At 41.9% G+C, this 22,356-nt stretch overlaps 1 protein-coding gene across 7 annotated transcripts in view; it reads right to left on the bottom strand.

Moving 5' to 3' along the window:
* The window catches only part of SMG7 (SMG7 nonsense mediated mRNA decay factor), a 102,559-nt gene that overhangs the window by 28,407 nt on the left and 51,796 nt on the right, over positions 1-22,356 (bottom strand). For all 7 annotated transcript variants that reach the window (XM_084637057.1, XM_084637055.1, XM_084637058.1 and 4 more), the window contains 6 exons: positions 18,168-18,339; positions 16,763-16,834; positions 15,523-15,673; positions 14,929-15,064; positions 10,549-10,711; positions 9,901-10,057 (listed from right to left, as the gene is read on the bottom strand). In XM_084637057.1, coding sequence (XP_084493183.1) covers positions 9,901-10,057; positions 10,549-10,711; positions 14,929-15,064; positions 15,523-15,673; positions 16,763-16,834; positions 18,168-18,339 — 851 coding nt within the window. The remainder of the gene's footprint in view (positions 1-9,900; positions 10,058-10,548; positions 10,712-14,928; positions 15,065-15,522; positions 15,674-16,762; positions 16,835-18,167; positions 18,340-22,356) is intronic.

Here is a 22,356-nt window from a genome sequence, read left to right as displayed (position 1 = left end):
TCTGAACTGGAATTCTACTCATTGTACCAATTCAATATGGAGACCTATGACAGAGTTGAAATCCAACTCAGCCCAACTGCTTCCAAGAATGGATAAAATCAAGATTTTTGGCATCCCTCCCTTACTGCAACTAGTCAGGAGCCCTTATTCTCCTTAACAAAGTGAACTCCTTCTGCAATGAAATGATATTTTTTCAGTGCTGTCAAGGGAAGGATAGAATTTTGAGATGCAAGGAAAATGCTTTCAAAAGGTGGTCTGAGATAACCAAAGAACCCAGTTTCCTGTCACCAAATTCAGGAAGTATGGCAGGTGCATTTACCAGCTAGAGAGAAACAAACCACAGGTGTCACTTGATTTTAAAATATTATACTAGGGGAATGAGTTCACAGCCTTTGTTTGTAGTTCGTACTTTCCAATTCAAAGCTGACTGTTCTCAAGAGAATATATCTGAAAATCAGTTCAGAGACAAAATGCTTCCGTAAGATATAGTTAGGGTTAGGCAGACTCATTACTTCTAAAAACCTTAACAGAATATTGTAGTTCTAGAAGTAGATGTTGGAACACCACAAGTCCTAAGTTCAGGTTGGATTTAAGTTGAACACTAAACTACCTTCACTCTAAACGCATGCCCTGCTAAAGTTGGTGCAATGACTGGAAATACTTTGCATAGACACCACTCTGTTTTGATGTCAAATCTGAAGGACTACTCTATGGGGCACGTACAAGGTGAGGCAATTGTTAGAGAATGAAATAAAGTACTCTGATTTTACAACAAAGGGGGAAATAGTGTATATCCGTCTATCTATGGATAGTCAAGTCTTATTATAGCCAAAAGGAAAATAAAAGCGTAGTGAGGTACACAAATGTGGGTATATTGGGTCCATGGCAACAGTGAGATGGAAGGGACAGACTGATTCGGCACTCTGCGGAATGCCTTTATTCTCTGGGGCCCTAACAGTTTTTGCATATTTTGTTTTAAAATAAATGAAAGCATAAATTAGCGAATCTTTCAGATGTGAACCTGTGTCTGCAGACAGACAGAAAATAGTTTGAATAGAGATGTGAAATACTCCATTATCTCAATAGCATGTTAACATTTAATTGCCATCAACAGGCTTAAAATCAACCATTGATAACCATCTTGCTACTTGTTTTGCAAGCACATGGTACTCTGGGATTGCTAGATGAACTTGAATGGAGCACAGTACTATTACACTTCCCAACCCTCCAAATCTGACTCATGGTGAGATATGAAAATATACAGTAGTGGTGGAAATGGAAGAAGGTGGAGAAAAGTTCTGATGGGTAAGACACAGGCATATTCCAGGAGTATGAATTCTAGTTGGGTCTGTGGCAAAACAGAGGACTTCTATATAGCGAGTATAGTCTGCATTTCTGCTAGTTTATGGCTGCTTTTGTATACTATAGGGCAGGGGTGGCCAAACTTACTGACCCTCCAAGCCACATATGACAATCTTCAGAAGTTTGAGAGCCATGGCACACCTAGACGGGTCTCCAACCTGCTGAAGGCCAAGCCCTGGCAGGTGCACCCTGTGGGGCTGAAGCCCTGAGACCCCTCTCCTCACTAGACAGAAACCTCTACCCTCCCTCCCTCCCCCCTCACCCGCTGCAAGGCAGAGGGCCCAAGCTCTCCCCCACTCCCCATACATTTAAATTCAGTGAAACAATACAGGTTGAAACGAAGACCAGATAAATCAAGAATTACTCAGAGATCAGAAAATTACAAAGCCTAACCTCCTTTAAACAGAATGGTCCAGCTAAAGGAGCTTACAAAACACCATTAGCCATACTGACAGAGCCTATAGCCACCTTGAACTTGAGCAGATTGGTTAACTGAGCTTACAGCTCTGTTAGCACAGAACAATTTAGTGACTCCAGCAGATATTTGCTGAGGGTTAAAAAACCTGAATAGCCTGTAAAACACATCCTGAAAAACACATCCTGCAGCATGGACTCCTATAGTAGCCATATTGGAAATAACCTGCATCTTGATCCCATCTCACATTTCACAATCTGCCTCTCGCCCCTACAACTGAGCTCAAAGATTTCTTAAAACTCTGTCTCTGCAGGCATGGTTCTGGCCTGGAGACTCCTTCCAGTTGTATGGCTCCCTTCATGGAAAAATACTTGCAAACTGGGCTACAGAAAAGGAGTTAGTATCTTTTCACTGCCAGTGTTAACCACCAAGTACAGTGTGCGCAAAAGAGCAGGGGGCTGGCACCAGTATAAAGACGAGTTATGTGTCAGATGAAGGAGAAAGTATTTCCTACTATATTCTAGGCAGTTTCACCAAACAACCCCCACGTTTTGTTGCCTCAAGGGACTGAGGCAGCGGAGCAGAGATTAAAGAACACTAATCCATTTCAAGTTTTCATTGTGCCTAATTTGTCAGGGTCCCACAGGACTTAAACTTTACAAGTGTACCAGTAATGTTTATATTGCAGTTCACTTGCCTCCTGTGACAGATCCCCTCATCTTCCCTTCCCTCTGCCAGTCAATGCCTTGGACTAACATTTATATCCTGTAGTGACTGGCATCAATTCTGTGAAAGCAATAGGCATTCTATGTCAAAGGCATGCCCAGAGCTCTCAGAATGAATCTGACCTTTTTCAGTAAATCTTAGCCATTATCTACCACATGATGAATTGAAATACAAACATGTACCCTGAAGGTAGGTCAGCCACTTTTCCTGAATGACTGCCGAGATTGGTGAATGTAAAAATGTTGATTTTCTAAGTCCATCAAATCCTTTTAGATCTAAATTACGGTAAGTAACAAACCCTCATTCTGTTTGTATGGTAGGGTGTGAGGGGAATAGAGGTGGAGAGTATAAATATCATCCGTGTAGTTCTCATCCATGATATTTGCCATACTTTCAACATGCCTTTTGAAATAAATTAATAAAAAGTCTTTACTAACAGTAGATCTCTGTTTTAGCTATTTTTGAGTCTAGTATGTGAGTGTAAAATGTTTAAAAAGAAATTAGGAGGCCTACTTAAAATAGTTTCCAAAGTGCACTGGCTGCTGTCTCATTTATATCAACAGGGAACAAACTTTTGTACAATATTTTTAAAAGAATGAAATAGACATTCTGTTAAAGTTGTCTACCAACCTGATTCTGGATAGGAAAGTGACATGCAGATATTGCAGCTTGTGGAACTGCAACAGAAAGCGGTGGCCAGAAACCTGATTGTGAAGAGCCACACACTAGAACTGGTATTTTATGGATATTTCTTTTGCTATCTGGGATTAAAGATGCCTACCCTTGGGTAATATGGTTTCAGCAGAAGAAAAATCTGTATCAGCTATTTGTTTTGTTTAAGGTAAGAGCAATGCTCCACAAGAAAAAGCACATAAACCTTCAGGGTTGAGAACTTGTGTATTTCTGCATTTTTCAGAGTACAGAAAATTCTAAATCTGCATGTAGTACAAGGATTATTTCCCCAATGAGTCCAAGAATAAGCACAGTTAAGACTGACAGAGATGTTTTCAAATAAATAGGACAGGGATACTTACAGCTTTACTATATAATAGGAAAGCCTCAGAAGTATGACTAGGTCCTTTTTCATTTGCGGACCCCTTTGGAAATCTATTGTCTGTATATACAGTTGAATTCTGTTCAGTCAGTTTTCAGTGTAAGTCTTTCATGGACCCCTTAGACCTCCGCAGACAACAGGTGAAAAACTACTGCACTAGAGTATTACAGAGATGGAGGGACACAACAGATACAGGTTTCAGGAGAACCAATGAAGGGAAAAAAGGAAAAAAAGTGTTTTTTTTATCCTAAAGGAAGCTTTTTGTTATTAGCAGTACTGTGAGAAAAACTTTAAAGAGACATGGTCAGCTTGAATATAGGGCTAGATACCTTAAGGGCCTGATTCATGCTTTCCCCCAGTTTGGGAACTCCCTTTTTAGGGCCTCTAGTTCAAGCTGTGCATTTGACAGCTCTTAGTAATTTTTACTATGGATGTAGTCACAGCGTCTCTTTGCTGAGAAAAAATAAGGTTATTTCACTAAGTTTTCAGTTATATTAATCTTAGCTATTGATTGCAACTAATGAAAGTATAACAATCAGACCAGTGCGATCAAGTTGATGTTGCCCCTTTACTACGAGAATAGGAGCATGTAGACAAATTGAGCAAAAGTGAGGGATTTTTAAGTAGGGCTCTGTGTCCTACCTTCTCACAGCAGAATTCAGAACTTTTTACTTTGAGGGGAAAAAAGGAATAGTGCACGTTCATCTGTTCTGAGGGAAGGAGGGAAAAAGATCAAGTCTGATGAATGAAGGAGATATCATAGAATAGAATATCAGGTTTGGAAGGGACCTCAGGAGGTCATCTAGTCCAACCCCCTGCTCAAAGCAGGGCCAATCCCCAATTTTTGCCCCAGATCCCTAAATGGCCCCCTCAAGGATTGAACTCGCAACCCTGGGTTTAGCAGGCCAATGCTCAAACCACTGAGCTACCCCTCCCCCAGACAGGGCAAAAAATTTTTACTATCAAAGATGATTTTGAAAGACTGATTACTTACCTTACAGTAAGTATGGTTGTTAGAGATATGTTGTCAACATGGACTCCACTCCTGGTGCACATGTGCCTCATGCACACATAATTAGACTCTTTTGACCAGAGGTGTTCGTTGGGGCTGTGCTTGTCCCCTACATGTTCTCATACCTTCACCCAAACACATAAACAGCAGAGCAGGCCCAAATGTTCTTGAGTTCCTTCACCAGTTCAGAGCCCTAGAGGAGTAGGACTCCATAGTAGTGGGGAAGGAGTGCAGGTCATGGAATCTAGATGGACAACACATCTTGAAGATGTCATGGAAGTTACTGTAATGTAAGTAATCATTCTCTCTTCTTTGAGAGATTGTCCACATGACTTCTACTCTAGGTGACAAACAGTTGTCTGTTTGCTTGGATGTGGGTACTAGGAGTCCTACTTGAACAATGAATGGAGAACAGCCCTGAAATAAGCAGCATCTGATCTGGAAGCTTCTACCAAAGAATTGTGTCTTGTAAATGAGTGAACCATACATGTAGCCAACCATATAAACTTCAGAAATAGGAACAGTTAGCAGAGGATGCCTGATGTCTAGCAGAATGAGCTCTAATGCAGCTAGGTGGATCTAACTCACTCATAATATGTTCTTATACAGTTGAAGAAGAGCTAAGACTCTCAGAGGATAGTGCCTAACCCATCACTCACTTTCTCTGAGAAGGCCACAGTTTAGGTATGTTCCTAAAATATTTTTGTCCTGTTAAGGTAGTCTTACAATCCCTTGACTAAATCAAGTGTATGAAATTTAGTTTCCCATGAGACTGAGTGAGACTTGGGGAAGAAAACGAAGATGAATAAATTGATATACACAAACATTTTAAACAACTTTGGGCAGGAACTTGGGATGAGAGCTAAGAGTGATCCTTTCCCTTATGAAACACAGTTTAACGGAGCCCTGTCCTGAGAGCCTGAATCTTTACTACCCTTCAAACTGATGTAATGGCTACTGGAAAGGCAGTCTTCATAGCTAGGTGGTAGAGGGAACAGATTGCTAAGCACTCAAAGGAGGGGACCTATCAACCTTTTAATGTTATAGAGGTCCTAAAAAGGGAGCTCCCAAACTGGGGGAAAGCATGAATCAGGCCCTTAAGGTATCTAGCCACTGTAGGGTGAGAAAATAGTGTGATTCTGGATAGGAAAGTGATATGCAGATATTGCAGCTTGTGGAACTGACAAGTCCAGCTTTGGAGGCTAATAAATAGTCCAATATTGCTGAAATGAGTGTTGCTGAGGGAGACTTCTACTCCTTATGCCAGAATAGAAAACTTTCTACTTGGCTATGAGTCAATGTAGTCGAGGCTTTCCTGCTTTGGAGCAGAATGTTCTAAACTTCTACTGAAGAGCTTTTTCTGGTGGATGTCAGCGAGCCAACATCCAGGCTATTAACAACACAAGGTGAAAGATCTAATCATTGTGCTGTGAGACTATGTTGCACAAGATAGGCAAAGTCATCTGAGGCTGCATGGGGAGGTTCACCAGATCCGAATATTGGAACTCCTTGGCCCATGCAGGGGCTATCACAATTGATCCAACATCTTGCCTAAGTTTTCTACGGTCTCTCAAGGATGTTAGGGGAAAGCATATATTAGTCCCAGTGTCCAGGGGATAAGAAAGGAATCTGATAGAGCCCAGAATGGAGCAGAACACTTGACACTTCTTTTCTGACCTATGGCTAATAGGTCAACTGATGGGTATCTCCACTTGCAAAAAATGATCTGCAACACTGAGTCCTTAACTGACCACTTGTGATTGTCTGAGAACTGCCCCGGGAGGTGATCTTCCAGCAAGTTCTGAATGCTTGGAAGATGCAGGGCCAGTGACATCAGTGGGTGAGGAATAGAGCTGAATGCTCTCTTGTGCAGATGACCTAGCTCCTCCTCTACTGCAGACATAATATATAACTGTGGTGGTGTTTGTTAGCACTTCGACTGTAGATCCCTGGAATAGAGGCAAGAATGCTTTGCATGCCAGTCAAATGGCTCTGAGGTCTGGGACATTTATGTGCAGACAAACTTCTTGAGAAAGACCACAGGCCTGGTGTTTGAAGGTGACTTAGATGAGCACTCCACATCTCTCAATGGAGCCATCTGTCCCCAGAGTCTTGGTAGGCAGAGGAGCAGCAAAGAGTTCTTCCTCATACACCTGAAGTGGGTCCTACTAGTTTAGTGAGGAGAGAACTTCTTGTGGGACCATGATAATCAGATCCATGAAGTGTCCGCTGAATGTGGATTTTTCATTGTTGACTTTGAGCCTTAGTGTGGCAAAGAACTTTAAGGTTATTTGAACTGCATTGGCCACCTGTCATGCTGAACTTCCTCAGATCAACCCTTCAACAGGATATGAATAAACTCCTCCTTTGTCTCTGTAAATGAGCTGCTATGACCACCAGGTACTTGGTGAACACCCTCAATGCTGAGAAAGACTAAAGGGCAGAATCCAGTACTGGTAATGAGATGTTCCTACTAGGAATCTGAGGGATTTCCTGTGAGCCAGGTGTATATTGTTGAGACACCAAAGATCTAGAATGGGCTGCCAACCCCCTTTCTTTAGGAAGAATAAATAATGAGAATTCAAAACCCCATCTGCCCCTGAATTCTAAATCTCCCCCCACATCTTGGAGCAGTGGAAGAATCCACCTTCTTGCTTCAACAGTATCTTGAGAGGGGCTCCTGAAGAGGGACAGGGCAGTCGAGGGGGCAGCAGGAAGAAAATGGAATTGTATGCAATACCAGTTGCTGACAATCTCTTAGACTCACTTCATACCCAAATGTGCCCAGCAGGGCTATGACTGATAAGCATTTGTATACTGAATCAATGGACACAGGAGAATACCAGGGACCCATACACTTTCCTGCTCAAAGAGAAATCTTTGGAGTCCATCCCTGATTCCCATTGTAGTTGGGAAGGGGAAGTACACTGTATTGATGTCTCAACTGCTGTATGCATTGCCGTGACTGAGGTGGTCAAAAGTCTAGTTTGCACTACTGAGGGGAATCCACTACCATCCCAGCAAGGGCAATTCAGTACCAGGTCCACAGACAGGTCACTAACTGTGCCAAAAAGACCACAGATGCAGTGTATGCAGGGTACAGAGAGTGAGGAAGAGTCTGTGTGAGAGGAAAGGCAATCAGCAGATACTCTTTTCATAGCCAGTAACAAGATTCCAGAGGAATCCATCTTGGGCTATTTGGATGCCATTGACTGTGGCACTTGAAACAAGTTAGACACATGTTGACTCTTGTGTCTTGGTTCTGAGGATGTCTAATCTGGTCTCTGGAGCATGAAGCTCCTTCCTAGCTGTGCCTGAAGAAGTCAACAACTGGATTGAAGCCGACAACTGGTGCCTTAGACCTCTCAGCCCTGGAGCTCAGGATGAAATCCCAGCTGGCTTGGGCATAAGCTGAGAGAGACTGGAGAAAAACTGAACCTTAGCCACATCCTTCTCTGGGTCTGAGGAGGCTTTCACTGAAATCCTCCAGAAGCAGGCACCACTAACCTTATGAGTCTGCCTGGAACAAGAGCAGCAAAATAAGCAATTGTCAGAGATATGACATTTGCCTAAACAAAATAGCCACTTAGATTGCTGAATGGAATAGCAGCACCACAAAGTGGCGTTCCTAAAGCCCAGAGATTTAACATCTACCATAACAGCTCAAGTCTCCGTACAAATGGAAGGGAGAGGAGGAGGCTCCAAGCCTATTATCTATGAAAAATTAGTAAAAGAAAGTAGTAAAAAAAAATTTTTTAAAACAGGCAATCTAAAAGTTAACAACCTGACAGCTGTATTACTTAAACACTCACTGCAACTGAACTGAAGAGAAGCAGGCAGACTGAAAGGACTCTCTGCCAAGGGTGGAAAGAAAGAACCTGGGTAGGTATTGTGGGTTAGGTGGAGATGGAAAAAAAACCTGCAAGTTGTAGAAACGGATGGCCAGAAGAATCTGATCTCAGGTGCATCTGCAGTAAGAGAGGAATCCATGTGGACAACACATCAATGAAGAACTTAATATCTGTCGATTTTACTTAATTTTAAGTTTTTTACATGAGCCTCTCTTTTTGAAACCCTTAAATTATACTTGCAGTCTATAAAAGGAAACTGAACATATGATGGAACAAGTTGAAAAACTGTTGAACTCAGAGATTTCCTTTTCATTATCCTGTGCCTGTGATTTGGCAAAATGAAGCATGGAGAGGTCTTTATTTTTTGAAGTAGGAAGATTATGGGAAGATAAAAATTTCCGTAAGTTTTCTTTTTTTTTTTTAATTTTGAGTGACTGTTGGGGAAAACGGTACATAACACTTTTTAAGGGCAGATTTCAAAGCACTTTGCAGTGGTGAGTAAGCACTATCATCCCTATTTGACAATCTGGGAACTGAGGTGCAGAGAGAGGTTAAGTGACTTGCCCAAGGCCACACAATTAGGGGCTGAACAAGGAACAGACTATAACTCCAGACTCCCAGTCCTATGCTATACCCACTGCTTTTGTAGGGCTCTGTCCATTGTGGCCACTTACCCCCAAGGATGACAGCAGCCTTCTCTTTATTAAGGTATACAATACTCTATTCTTACTGTGAAGATTAGCATTTATTCAGGCAGTGCCAATTAATCCAGTCACTGTACTTCACCTTGGTTTTTTAAAGACATCGAGAGAGAGAGAGAGAGAGAGAGTGAGTGTGAGTGTGAGAGAGAGAAAAATAATAGCCACTTAGGTGTTGAAAAACATCCATAGAGCCAAAGAAAATTAAACAATTGCTGTAGTTGTAGAATAGACTGGGCAGTGCCACAAAAAGCCTATAATTATGGTACTATGAGCATAGAGTAGAGCAACACCATGAGATGCTCTGTGCTGACCTTCCATACAAAATTTAAGATTATGGGAGAATCTTGGATTCTAGCACCATCCAAGCCTCAGTGTATGACTTTTGGAAAATCATTTTACAGACATCAGCCTCAGTAAATCTAACTGAGCGAGTACAAATAACCAACACAGATTACTGGGTGAGGTTGTTTGGTTTATGTTATGCAGAAGTCAGACTAGATGTTTGTAATGGTCCCTTCTAACCTATGAATAAAATCTAAAAAACAATGGTTATATATTTGCAAATACTGTATCTAGTTTAACACCCAGAACCCACATTTTTCTTTGCAAAAATTATGTACTTTTAAAAACCTCAGTGTCTGTAAATGAACAGTTAAGGGACTCAGGCTATTTCTTCACTACCTTCTTCACATTAATCCTTCTTTAGTCACTATCACCTTACACAACTGACTGAAAGTCAAAAGAAAAAAAATAATTGTATCAAAAAGAGAGAGACTCACAACTGTCTTTCATCAACCACTGCCTCCTGGAAGACACTGGGCCTAAGTTTCAGCCAGTCCATCGAGACCTTTACAGCAGGAAGCGGGTATGCACCCCAAGACTCCTCCTGGAAGTCATTCTGCAGTGGACACTTGCACAGGACTCCAAGAAAGGAAACTGAAAGGATAACAGGTGAAGTGAGCTGTAGCTCATGAAAGCTTATGTGCAAATAAATTTGTTAGTCTCTAAGGTGCCACAAGTACTCCTTTTCTTTTTGAAAGGATAACAGAGGAATCCATAACAACTTTTAAAAGTGTTACACCATAAATCTACTTTGAAGGCTATTTATTTAGAACAAGCCACCCTAATGATTTTAGTTTAAAGATTCCACTGGCAGATCATAATCTCTTATTTTCCATGTACTACTTCTTACCACAAAGTTCAGCCATTAGCTTTTTGAATTGTTTTTCCTAAAAAGGCTCTGTTGACAACTGAAGAGAGGTGGTAAATCCAGTAGGACAAATAGGTAAGTATCTCCTTACAAGTGAATCAATGGAAAAAAATAGAAACTGAATTGGGGGTGGGCGAGAGGAGGGAACAATCCATTTTAAATGTATATTATATGGAAGCAAAGAAGAAAAAAAAATATTTGGAATCTCAGTACTTACTGAAGAGGGCAAGTAGCTGTGTCCAGCAGAGCTGCTCATCCTGGCTGTAACTATGCTGTTCAGTTTCATTGCTAAAATCTCGCAGATGATGCAGTTGAAACAGGTTGATGACAGTAATATGAACTAACTGCTGAGAGTTGAAGGCTTTTTGGAATAACAACCTCTGTAACAAAGAAATTTATATAAGAGAGTGTGTACTATAACCCAGAAAGAATGCATCTGAAAGGGTTAGTTGACTGACTGACAATTCAGACTTGTGGTTACTATTGTACTGCATTAGCAATGGTTCAGCCACTGGGGAGAAGGCACTCGTCCTAAAATGTTTGAGTGCTATTAGATTATCCCTAATAGTGAATTATCCCTCCAGCGCAAACATACACTTAAGATGGCACCGGAAGGGGCTCAGTTAAGTCTGACAGACTTTGCTAGATCTCTACACCTGTACACATAAGATGGAATGTACTGTGGGGGACTGGCCCACTCCATGTAGTTTAAATGTAACATGCAACAGAGTGATTACGTTAAAATGTGTGACTATGCAAACTGCACAGAATCAAACCAGCTAATCTTTTTCCCTTTCAAAAAAATGAAACAGCAGCAATTGTAGTGTCATGATTAAGATTTTTACAGATAAATCAGGAAATTCAACCATGATGTATGGTTATGCATTATGAGTGTTTTCATATTTAATCCCATGTGACAGAACTATTAATAGTGATGAAAATGGCACATGTTTACAAAAATGATCTTGCTTCACTAAGTACAGTAACACTAGACACCTGCCATTCTTTGGCAGATGAAGACGAACTTTAAACCTTTCTGATGCATAGTGATAAGGGTTGATATCCAATCTATCACCACAATCAATTTAGACAAAATCACACAGCGAGCTAAAGTTAGTTGCCTAAGAGGAAAAATGACTTTTCTGAGTCCCATGCCCAGTTTTGTTGTTTGCCTAAGAGCATACAGCACCCTAAATTCTACAACTGGAGTCAGAAGCATAATGAGACTGCTGGTATTGTTGAACAGTCCGAACCCTATAATTTTGGATGTAAAGAGAGCTTCAAGTTTATCTGCATGACCAACCATACAGTATCTACAGCTAAAAATATTTCTGAAAATATAGCCCATCATTTCGTCAGTTTCATGACATCCCGAAGGCTGAGCTGTTAAATGCCCATTTTGCTTCAGTCCTCACTAAAAAGGTTAATCGTGACCAGATATTCCAGTTAATATTAACAAGGGGAAAGGAATGCAAGCCAACACAGGAAACGAACAAACTAAGTTAGATCTATTCAGCAGGGCCTGATGAAATTCATCCTAGGGTATTGAAGGAACTAGGTGAAGAAATCTCAGAACCGTTAGCAATTATCTTTGAGAGCTCACGGAGGATGGGTGAGGTTCCAGAGTACTGAAGGCTAAACATAGTACCTATCTTTAAAAAGGGGAACAAAAAGAGGGCCTTGGGAATAATAGACCAGTCAAGCCTAGCTGCCCCAGTAGATAGGGGAAAGCAGTAGACATGATATATCTAATTTTAGTATGTCTTTTGACAGTCCCGCAGGACATTCTCATAAGCAAACTAGGGAAAGTAGTCTACATACAATTACTATACAGTGGTTGCACAACTTGTTGAAAGACCATACTCAAAGAGTAGTTATCAATGGTTTGCTGTCAAAGTGGAAGAATGTATCTAGTGGGGTTCCACAGTGGTCAGTCCTGGGTCCGGTAATATTCAATAATGACTTGGATAAAGGAATGGCAAGTATTCTTATAAAATTTGTGGGTGACACCAAGATGAGAGGGTTGCAAGGAGGACAGTCACAGGAAGACAGGATTAGAATTCAAAACTACCTTGACAAATTGGCTAATTAGTCTGAAATTAACAAGACGAAATTCAATAAAAACAAGTGCAAAGTATTTTACTATGGAAGGAAAAAACAACAACAAAAAAACAAATGCACCACTACAAAATGGGAAATAACTGGCTAGTAGTCCTGAAGAGGATCTCGGGATTACAGTGGATCACAAATTGTATATGAGTCAACACTGTAATGCAGTTGCGAAAAACGTTAATATAATTCTGGGGTGTATTACCAGGAATGTCATATTTATGACACTGGAGGTAACTGTCCCACTCTACTCAGCACAGGTGGGGCCCTAAACTGGAGTACTGGCTAATTATAGGCGCCATGCTTTAGGAAAGACTAAGACAAACTGGAGAGAGTCCAGAAGAGAGGAACAAAAATGATAAAAGGTTTAGAAAACCTGACATATGAGGAAATGTTAAAAAAACTGGGCATGTTTAGTTTTCATTAAAAAAAGACTGAGGGGAAACCTGTTAACAGTCTTCCAATATATTAAGGGAAGTTATAAAAAGGACAGTGATCAATTGTTCTTCAAGTGCAGTGAAAGTAGGACAAGTAGTAATCAGCTTAATCTGCAGCAAAGGAGATTTAGGTTAGATATTAGGAAAAAACTATAAGGATAGTCAAGCTCTAGAATAGGCTTCTAAGGGAGGTTGTGGACTCATTGGAGGTTTTTAAGAACAGGTTGGACAAACACCTGCCAGGGACTGTCTAGGTTTACTTGGTGCTGCCTCATTGTAGGGTGCTGGACTTGACATCTAAAGGTCCTTCCCAGCCATAGGTATCTATGATTTCATGCTTCACTTCACAACCCAGCTAGATGAAATGATTTTCTTATCATGGAGAGGAGGAAGCTAAAACTATTCAGCTCAGTGTAGCAAATGCCACGTTACAGAACACGTTGCTTATATATACACAGCACAATGTAATGCACAAAGTCAGGGTGTCATTAGTTCTTGCACACCTTGGACGTGTTCGGTACCACAGAGTCTTCCGCATGCCTGAGCACTGTTCATAATTACTAATAAGCATTCTGGAAAGTACCATTTATAAAATGGCTAAAATTAAGAAGAGAGACAGTGAAGAACAGTTTGGGGGGGAGGGGGGGAGGTTTCTTGTTTTAAATTGTACCTAGCTAAATCACATTGTCTGGAGTAAACATAAAAAAGCTCATCTGTTTGAATTAGAGAATGTAACAGTTTTAAACTTATGAGCGATGTGCTTAAATTAGTGGTTACTCTTTACAGAGGAGACAGCTCAGTTTTGAATGGTTCCACTCCATGCACAGAACTGAAGGCTTTCAAAACAAACACTGCTCTCAAGGGTAAACTTTGCCAGCAGGAGAGGCAGCTTGAGCAGGGTTAAAACAGTCTTAATTACTACTAAAGAGTAAACGTAGGAAATCAAAGGAGGAAGCTCTTGTTTCCGAGTTCACTAAAGAATTTAAGGAAGACTCATCAGATGAAATAGTAGTAGTTGGGAGAAACTGCTTTTCACAAAATCTCTTGCGATCATCCAGTTCAAGAAGCAGAGAATCAAAAGTGGCACTCCAAGCTCAGAATACAGCCTATGTTTTAAACATTTAAATTAACCTTTTGTCTCCAACAGAAGAACACATTTGGATAAGCAATATTAAACTGCAGAAAAAAAATCATGCTGTCTGTGTAGGTGAGTAGGGCTGACCCATTATCAGCCTCACCACCAAATCTTTGCAGCCTGCACCTCATGCATAGGGCCATACCAAATTCACGGCCATGAAGAACATGTCATGGACCGTGAAATCTGGTCTTGTGTGTACTTTTACCCAATACTATAAAGATTTGAACGGGGAGACCAGCATCTTTCAAATTGAGGGCCCTGACCCAAAAGGAAGTTGCAGGAAGATCACAAGGTTATTTTAGAGGGGTTGTGGTATTGCCACCCTTACTTCTGAGTTGCTACCTTCACAGCTGGATGGCCGGACTGAGGGCCCAACTCTGCAGGCAGCAGTGCAGAAGTAAAGGATGGCAAGCCTGTTCCATGCTATCTTTACTTTTGCACTGTTGCTGGCAGCAGCTCTGCCTTCAGAGCTAGGCTCCCAGCCAGCAGCCGCCCAGATCCGAAAGCAGTGCCACCGCCAGCAGCCGCACAGAAGTAAGTAAGTAAGTAAGGAGTACCGCAACCTCCCCTACAATAAAACTTTGTGACCCGCCCTGCAAGGGGTCAGGACCCCTACAGCTACAACACCATGAAATTTCAGATTTAAATAGGTGAAATCATAAAATTTACAATTTAAAAAATCCTACAACCATGAAATAACCAAAATGGACCAGAAAGGAATTTGGTAGGGCCCTACTCATGCATATCATGTTCTATTTCAGGATGCAATACACTTACCCTCTGGTCAGAAATACTTCGTCAGTTTTCTTAAAGGAACATGTTTTTCCAGCATATTAAATCAGTGAAAGACTAGATTCCTGGATAGATGTTAGATTTCCAAAGTGAAAAATTAGGAATTTTTTGTGGCACTAACCTTGAACTGTTCCTCCAGTCTCTCTCGAAGAGGGCTCAGCTTCTCCAAGCCCTTACTCAGATATACATGGCCATGGAACTTAATAAATGCCTTGATGAAGTCAGACACCCCCCATCGAGTCTTCACCTCATCCCGACTGCAGTTTGAGAGAAATAGTTGGCTTCAGTCTTTGTAAATAGACATAGCTGCATAGACTAAGGATCTTCCAGGCAGAAACAATGCTAATAGCTGCATCCCCTTCCCAGAGAAAGGACAGGGGTGTGAGAGAGAAGAGGTAGTTTCCACTGTTGGCTGCCCCTACCCAAGAGATGTGCTGGTAACTTGATACAGTTCAGTTGCCCCTCAATGGTGCTCCCACCCAAGAGGATCTCAGATACAGGTACCTCCTGCTCAATACATATATAAGGCGGATGTGGCTGGAATGGGGGTCAGTGATCTCCTACTTCTGTGTGCACATTTGGTACTATGAATGCTTATCTGTGGTGGGTATACACACAGACACACCAAATAAGGGAGGGAATACTTGCCAGGACAGAGGCAAAGGGAGTGTTAGTTATGAATAACTACTCACTCCCTAGAACAGATCAGCCTCACCTTTCCAGTGCTTTAGAAAGTGCTTTTTGTAGATTAGTGGAGGCAGCTGGGAAAGGGAACTTCACAGCAATGCTTCTGCAGTAGTAGAAAATTGTGGTCAGGTGGTCTCCTTTGGAGGAAGCTAAAATAGCCAACTGATTGTAAGGCTGACCTAGGGGAGAAGAGGATGACAATTTCTCATGGAGTGAAGTGATCTTTTCTTCAACTGTAACCAAATCTATTTGCTCTAGAAAAGAAGCTCTATTTCAATCTAAATCTTAGCTATAAGGACAGCAAGCTTCCATTTAAAGCCTATATATCCTTTATACAGATCAGATTAATTTGCTGAACCAGTTATTTGGCCCCATCTCAGCACTGCTATAATTCACAAGCTACAGAACTCGTGGTTCAAATTTTCACAAATCTATTAAATGTAAAAACAGATGCAAATGACTTAATAAAAAAAATTGTCTAAGCAGGAAGGTACAGTCAAGGCCAGGCAAAGTTTTGCCTCTAATATACCAAATCAGAATCTACTAGAAGTTACTGATGTAATACAATTTAAAATACATAGGACAAAAAAAGACAGCTCCAAAAATTTAGAAGTCAGTTTTAGATGACTACTGCACTAACTGAGTCCTGGTGGGTGTGGCTCATAAAAGTGGTTTGCATTCTCGCTACAGAGCAACCTGCAGCAAATGGGAATCTGTATTCTGTTCATTGTAGTTGCATTAGTTCTATTCAGTACTATATCACTGCACCTGCATAAGGAGAGAGATCAGGAGAAAATAGGGAGTCAGTAAGCTGAACTACAGAACCACCTCAAATTTGTATGAGTGACTCGGAGACCCCCTGTGAATTACTGAATTTTATTTATTAGTAAGTAAATAATTAAAGAAAGCAAAGAATGTTTGTTCATTTGACAAGTGCAGTATAGGTTTAATAATACTTCATACAAAATTCATAAATGTACTATAGCATATTCTGTAACATAGCTCAGTCTTAATACTACGAGACCTCACTATAATACTTTGCTATTAATCCTTTGAGAAATGAAAATAGATTGTGTGTGAACTATGGGTGAATGCAGATTAGAAGTGTGAATTATCAAGGTTCTACTGTAACTTATTGCTGGTATTTTATTTTTTTAATAATCAAGATCTTAAAACTATTTCTCCATTTTCTATGGAGAAAAAAGCAAACGCCTGAAATACTGATTTGGGATAGTAAACTCAGCAGAATAGAGGCATCTCAGACTCACCATTGGAGGGAACAAGCTGAGCTGCATGTCTATAGTAGGACTCTGCCTGGCTGGTCTGATTCCTGTAGCGAGCTAAAAAAGGAAAGAAAGGCAAGTTCAGACAGCAGTTTGTCTTGCTGCTCAGAGGGCTAAATTCTCCTCAACATTTCCAAGTATTTGGTCCTGCAGATTACAAGTACATACAGTTTACTTGAGGAGACCCATAAATGTCTTGCAAATACTTTAAAACAAACAGTAGGATTACATACCGAGTACCCGAAAGAGTACAAGGAACATCAATTCACTTTTAGTTGCCCTCCCTTTCCCACTCCTCTTTCAGGTCCCAAAATCACAGATTACCAGCTCTTATTCACTACCCTCAAATACACTGTGTCAGACACATTACACAAAAAGCTGTGAATGCTCCTCATTCCTCTTGACACTCGGAATATTCAATACCTAGTCTTAATTTTAAAGTAGTTGCAGGTTGCCTTTTGCAATAACCCCTTCTACAAAAAGTTTAATCTAGTGTGGATCATATAATCTAAATATGTAAAGCACCACAATAAAATTATAAATGGAATAAACCTTTTGAATTTAAGTGTACCTGGATGCAAAATAAAACAGCCAGGCTTATGAAAGTTAGACTTCTTACCATGTTCTTTGTAGGAAAGACTGTTTAACATAGGCTCTCTCTGACATGAACGCCTGTTAAATGTTGCAACACAAATTCTTGTAATAGCTCTTGCAATTTAACAGGTTTCTACTTTTCACTGTCTACCTCTGCAAGAAACAGAGCTCCTCTAGATGAAAACACAAGTCTAAGCAAATCATTAGAAATCACTCTTCATAATATCACTGCCTTCGTGCATCACAGTCTTTCAAGGGCTCTAACACTCCAACATTACATTTCAGACCGTTCAAACTGTTCAGTCTACAGGCAGCAGTTCAAGGCAGAGTACTTGGTCTAGCACAGGGGTGTCCAACCCGAGCCTGAGAAGGCGCCAGAATTTACCAATTCTGTACATTGCCAAAGAGCCACAGTAATACGTCAGCAGCCCTCCATCAGCTCCCCCACCCCTCTCCCAGTGCCTCCCGCCCACCAGCAGCCCTGCCAATCAGCTGTTTCGTGGCACGCAGGAGGCTCTGGGGGGACAAGAGGGAAAAGAGAGCACTGCAGGCTCAGGGGAGAGGGCGGGAGCGGGTGGAGTGGGAGCAGGGCCTGTGGCAGAGCCAGGGGTTGAGCAGTGAGCACCCCTCAGCACATTGGAAAGTTGGTGCGTGTACCTCCAGCCCCGGAGTCGGTACCTATACAAGGAGCCACAGGTTGGCCGCCCCTGATCTAGCTGCAGCACAGGTTGCACGGATTCCTTTCCAAGTTTATGCTATACAGAGCATCTCATCTCTCCTTGCTCCAAACACTCACCAATGTCTCCGAGGTGGACAAGGCAGTGCTGGCAGATGTATGAGCAGGAGCTAGACTGCGGCTTCACAATGGCGCTGGTGTGCGTCTGTTTATTGCTGATAATTCCCAGCTGGGAGGACTTCACACGGCAGGGTAAGTCTACATTAAACACTGTGCACAGCTCCTGTAATAACTAGAAGAAAAGCCCTGGTTTAATAATAAAAATCAGACAGTAATCAACACAGCAATGTCAAAGCAGTGCAAATACTACTACTACTGCATCAACAACAACAACAGAGTTGCATACCCCACCATAAAGAGCACCTCCATAAAGAAGACATGTTCCCCACACTTCACTGCCCAGAGGTAGATAAGTAGGGGGCAGAGGGCAGATGCAGATCTGTTACCATCATTTTTAAATATTTTCTGAGAACAGCAGTTACTAGTTAGGTTTTCCCTTAAAATTCCTGACTCCAAAGACTAGTTTGGGTAAAGAATTCACAGGAGAACAAAATTACTGAATTCTTATAGTACCACTTTCTTAAATGGGCATCCATCGTATTCTCAAAGTATACAGCAAGGTCCAGTGGATGTACACAATACTTCAAAACTGCCATACAGGTATATTAGGAACTGAGCAAAAACATGCTTTAGAGCAGAAGTGGGCAAACTTTTTGGCCCGAGGGCCACATCTGGGTGGGGAAATTGCATGCAGGGCCATGAATGTAGGGCTGGGGCAGAGGTGCGGGGAGGTGTACAGGAAGCAGCTCAGGGCAAGGGGTTGGGGCGGAGGAGGGGGGCAGAGTGTGGGAGGGGGCTCAGGGCAGGGAGGGGTGCGGAGTGTGGGAGGGGTGTTGCAGGAGGCTCAGAGCAGGGGGTTGGGGTGCAGGACGGGTGCCAGGTATGGCAGGGGGCTGGAGTGCAGGAGGGGTGCGGCGAGGGCTCAAGGCAGGGGGCTGGGGTGCAGAAAGGGTGCAGGGTACGGCAGGGGGCTCAGGGCAGGGGGTTGGGGTTCGGTCTCCAGCCCGGTGCTGCTTACCTGGAGTGGCTCCGGGGTGGCAGTGGTGCGTAGTGGGGCCAGGGCAGGCTTCCTGACTACCCTGGCCCCATGCCGCTTCTGGAAGCGGCCGGCACCAAATCCCTGTGGCCCCAGGGAGTGGGTGAGGGGGAAGGGGGTAGAGGGCTCCATGCGCTGCCCTGCGGGTACCTCCCCCGAAGCTCCCATTGGTCTCAGTTCCCCATTCCCAGCCAATGGGAGTTGTGGGGGGCGGTGCCTGCAGGTAAGGGCAGCACATAGAACCCTCTGCCCCCTCCCCATCCCCCAGGGGCCGCAGGGACATCGTGCCAGGGGCTTCCAAGAATGGCGCGGGGCCTGTGGCACCACAGGGGTGGCAATCCCACGGGCCGGATCCAAAGCCCTGATGGGCCGGATCTGGCCCACGGGCCGTAGTTTCCCCACTCCTACTTTAGAGGCCTAGTTCAATGGGCTTTAAGACAAGACACTGCTAAGTCTTTGTAGCATGTCAGTACACTGTGCTATCCGTAGATATTGATTCCCCTTTAGACTGGTCCAAAGAGTTCAAGAAACAGACTTGGAAAAAAAAAATTCTTATGCTTTTTGCTCTCAACATAAAAGCTAAAAGTACACAAAATTTATAGTCTGTGCAGGATCCCATTCCCTTAAAATACTGTTAATGAAATTCATGGAGAAGGAAGTCCAAGATCACTTAGCAAAAAGTTAGATGGGAGGAGAGCACTACCTTTTCTTTATGGGAAAGAAGCTCTTGTGTCCAACTGCCAGAGGCAAAGGGAATATACAGGTAAAACCTGAGCAATTGAGAGGGGAAGGGATTTTTAAACTGATTGAGCAGAGCTGAATGTTAACTACAACAGTTTCAACATCCCTACCCCTTCAGATAAAAGCCAAGAGAGTGCCCACTACAGTTCTCTAGTTGTTCATGACATCCACTGGCATTTTGTCTGACTTGATAGAATGCCAGGCCAAAAATTATAGGTGAGAGACTCAAGTTCCAAAGCAGAGACAGTTGTTACTGAATCAAATACACTGAACGCTGATGTGAGGGAGTGCTGAGGAATGACTGAGTTTTGTTTTCCCGGTTAATGCTTTTGTAGTTTTGCCTAGAGGCTTCTGGCAGAAGCTCTTGAACCAAGAGCATTTTGCTACACCATAACGGAAATACCTATGTACAACCTTATTACTAAGAAGTAGACAGAGATGTAAGGAGTACTTTGCAGCCCTGTAAATTCACTTTCCCCAAAAAAATTTTAAAAAGGAGAATAAAGTGTCTTTTAGCTTCATATTAGCTGCAGACAACTGAATCAAAAAGACAGGCAGGTGAGACAGTCAACTCTTATTTATGTATTTGGCACAATCTTCCAGAGTCTGAGTAATCACTTGGAAAGTACCTGTCTTGGGCTGCAACATCTTGGCAAGGTTCAAGAGTCTCTTCCAAGAAAAGCACCTAATTCATAATAGGTAAATACTGAATAATAAGCTTTCTCCAAGACAGAAGACTCAAACTTTTAATTTAAAATGTGATATGATGAATAAAGAACGATCCAGAACTAGTCTTGTGATTAAGAAAGAATAATAATCCAGAAATAGAAATTGCATTGCTGGGACAGGTAAGAGCACTTCTTTCATTTGTCCTTTTAACAATAATTCAAACAAAGTCTTTGAAGGCATACAAACTCAAAAATCCTCTTCCAATGTGCCTTTGTATATCAGAATTGCCACTAAGTAACAAAGAAGGACTACTTGTTAGCTGGTATCTGTGTTGGAAACCAAAGACATAACATTGACCCCTGAATGTTCTCCAGCTGGTGATATGAAGGGTCACATAGATCATGGCCAATCTATCAAGGATGAATAAGCAGAATGCTTCCATTCTCAGCTAAATCTACATAGGAAGCCCAAAAGGGAACCGTAGCTGGTAAGGCTGATGGGGACAGAGAGCTTATATCCCAAAAGTTCTTGGATATGATGGTTTCCAACTTAGCAACTTTCTTTACTCAAGAAAGGCACAGATGTGTCACTCCTAAAAATCTTCAAAGTTATAGCTATGAACATCCTTGAAGGTTAAGAGGTGAAATGTGATATCAAAGTCTGCTTCAATTGTCCAGACAATACAGAAAACAGCAGCACAGAAAATACATATGGCATCAAGCATTTATGGTTTATGTGCTGCTTGAAGAGTCAAGTCCCTCAAAGCAGCTTCTCAAGAATGCTTCAATTGCTCTTCCGATATTGAGGATTTTGTCCTTCTCAACTATGAAGAAAAAACTAATGGTACTTTTTCAAGCTCTGCCCATAATACTCCACCCCCTGCCTACTTGAACCTTTAGTCATTTGATAAATGTGAAGGTCTTACTTCATGCACATTATAGTTACATTTTAAATGTACTTTTTGCTCAGACACAGTAAGAACAGTCTTATCGTATGGACAAAAGCAAGATAAAGAATCCCTTAAAAGCAGAACATCTCCAACTGATGAAGAGGAGAGAAACCTCTGAAGTGATCTTCCAATATACAGTGTGATACGTATTCATTCTCAAAGATGCCATCTGCACAGCAGTTTCACTCCTGAGCATAAGTAGCTTGAGTGAGGTCTCCAAATTAAAAGCAAATCAATTAGCACTGCAGTGAGCAGAGAAAGAAAGACAGCCTATGCCACAACAACATAAAAGTAACATGAACTTTAGCATACTTCAGGGAAGAAAGACACTTCCAAAAGACAAAGGTGTAAAAACAAGTAAGGCCACAATGAGAATCCTCAGACTGTCAGAAGTTGGCTAATTAATATAAGAGATATCCCAAAGAGAGAACTCCAGAAGACAGGAGAGTCTGCTCTGCCTCACCCATCATAACTCACTCACATATCCTCCAGTACTGTCTGAACAAGAACTCCTTTTCCTAGAATCTGAATTAAAGTTATAATGCTTCATGCGGTTGTTTAGGAAAAACCATGGCAGCTTTGCACATATTCATAATTTAAGTAGACCTCATGCAGCAAATGAAGCAGCTATATTTTGGATATTCTGTGTTGTGGTTCCTATAGGCATCAGACAAGGATGTCTTATGAACTTTTTACTGGTAGTGGACTGGTAATGAGAGAGACCACAGAACAATCAAGGGTCATACAATGGACTTTCACATAGAAGTTAGAGCACCTTGACTTTGCAGATGACA

The sequence above is a fragment of the Lepidochelys olivacea genome, assembly GCF_965140295.1.
Source record: "Lepidochelys olivacea isolate rLepOli2 genome assembly, chromosome: 8".
Lineage (NCBI taxonomy): Eukaryota > Metazoa > Chordata > Testudines > Cheloniidae > Lepidochelys > Lepidochelys olivacea.
This window is presented reverse-complemented; position numbering and strand designations above follow the sequence as displayed.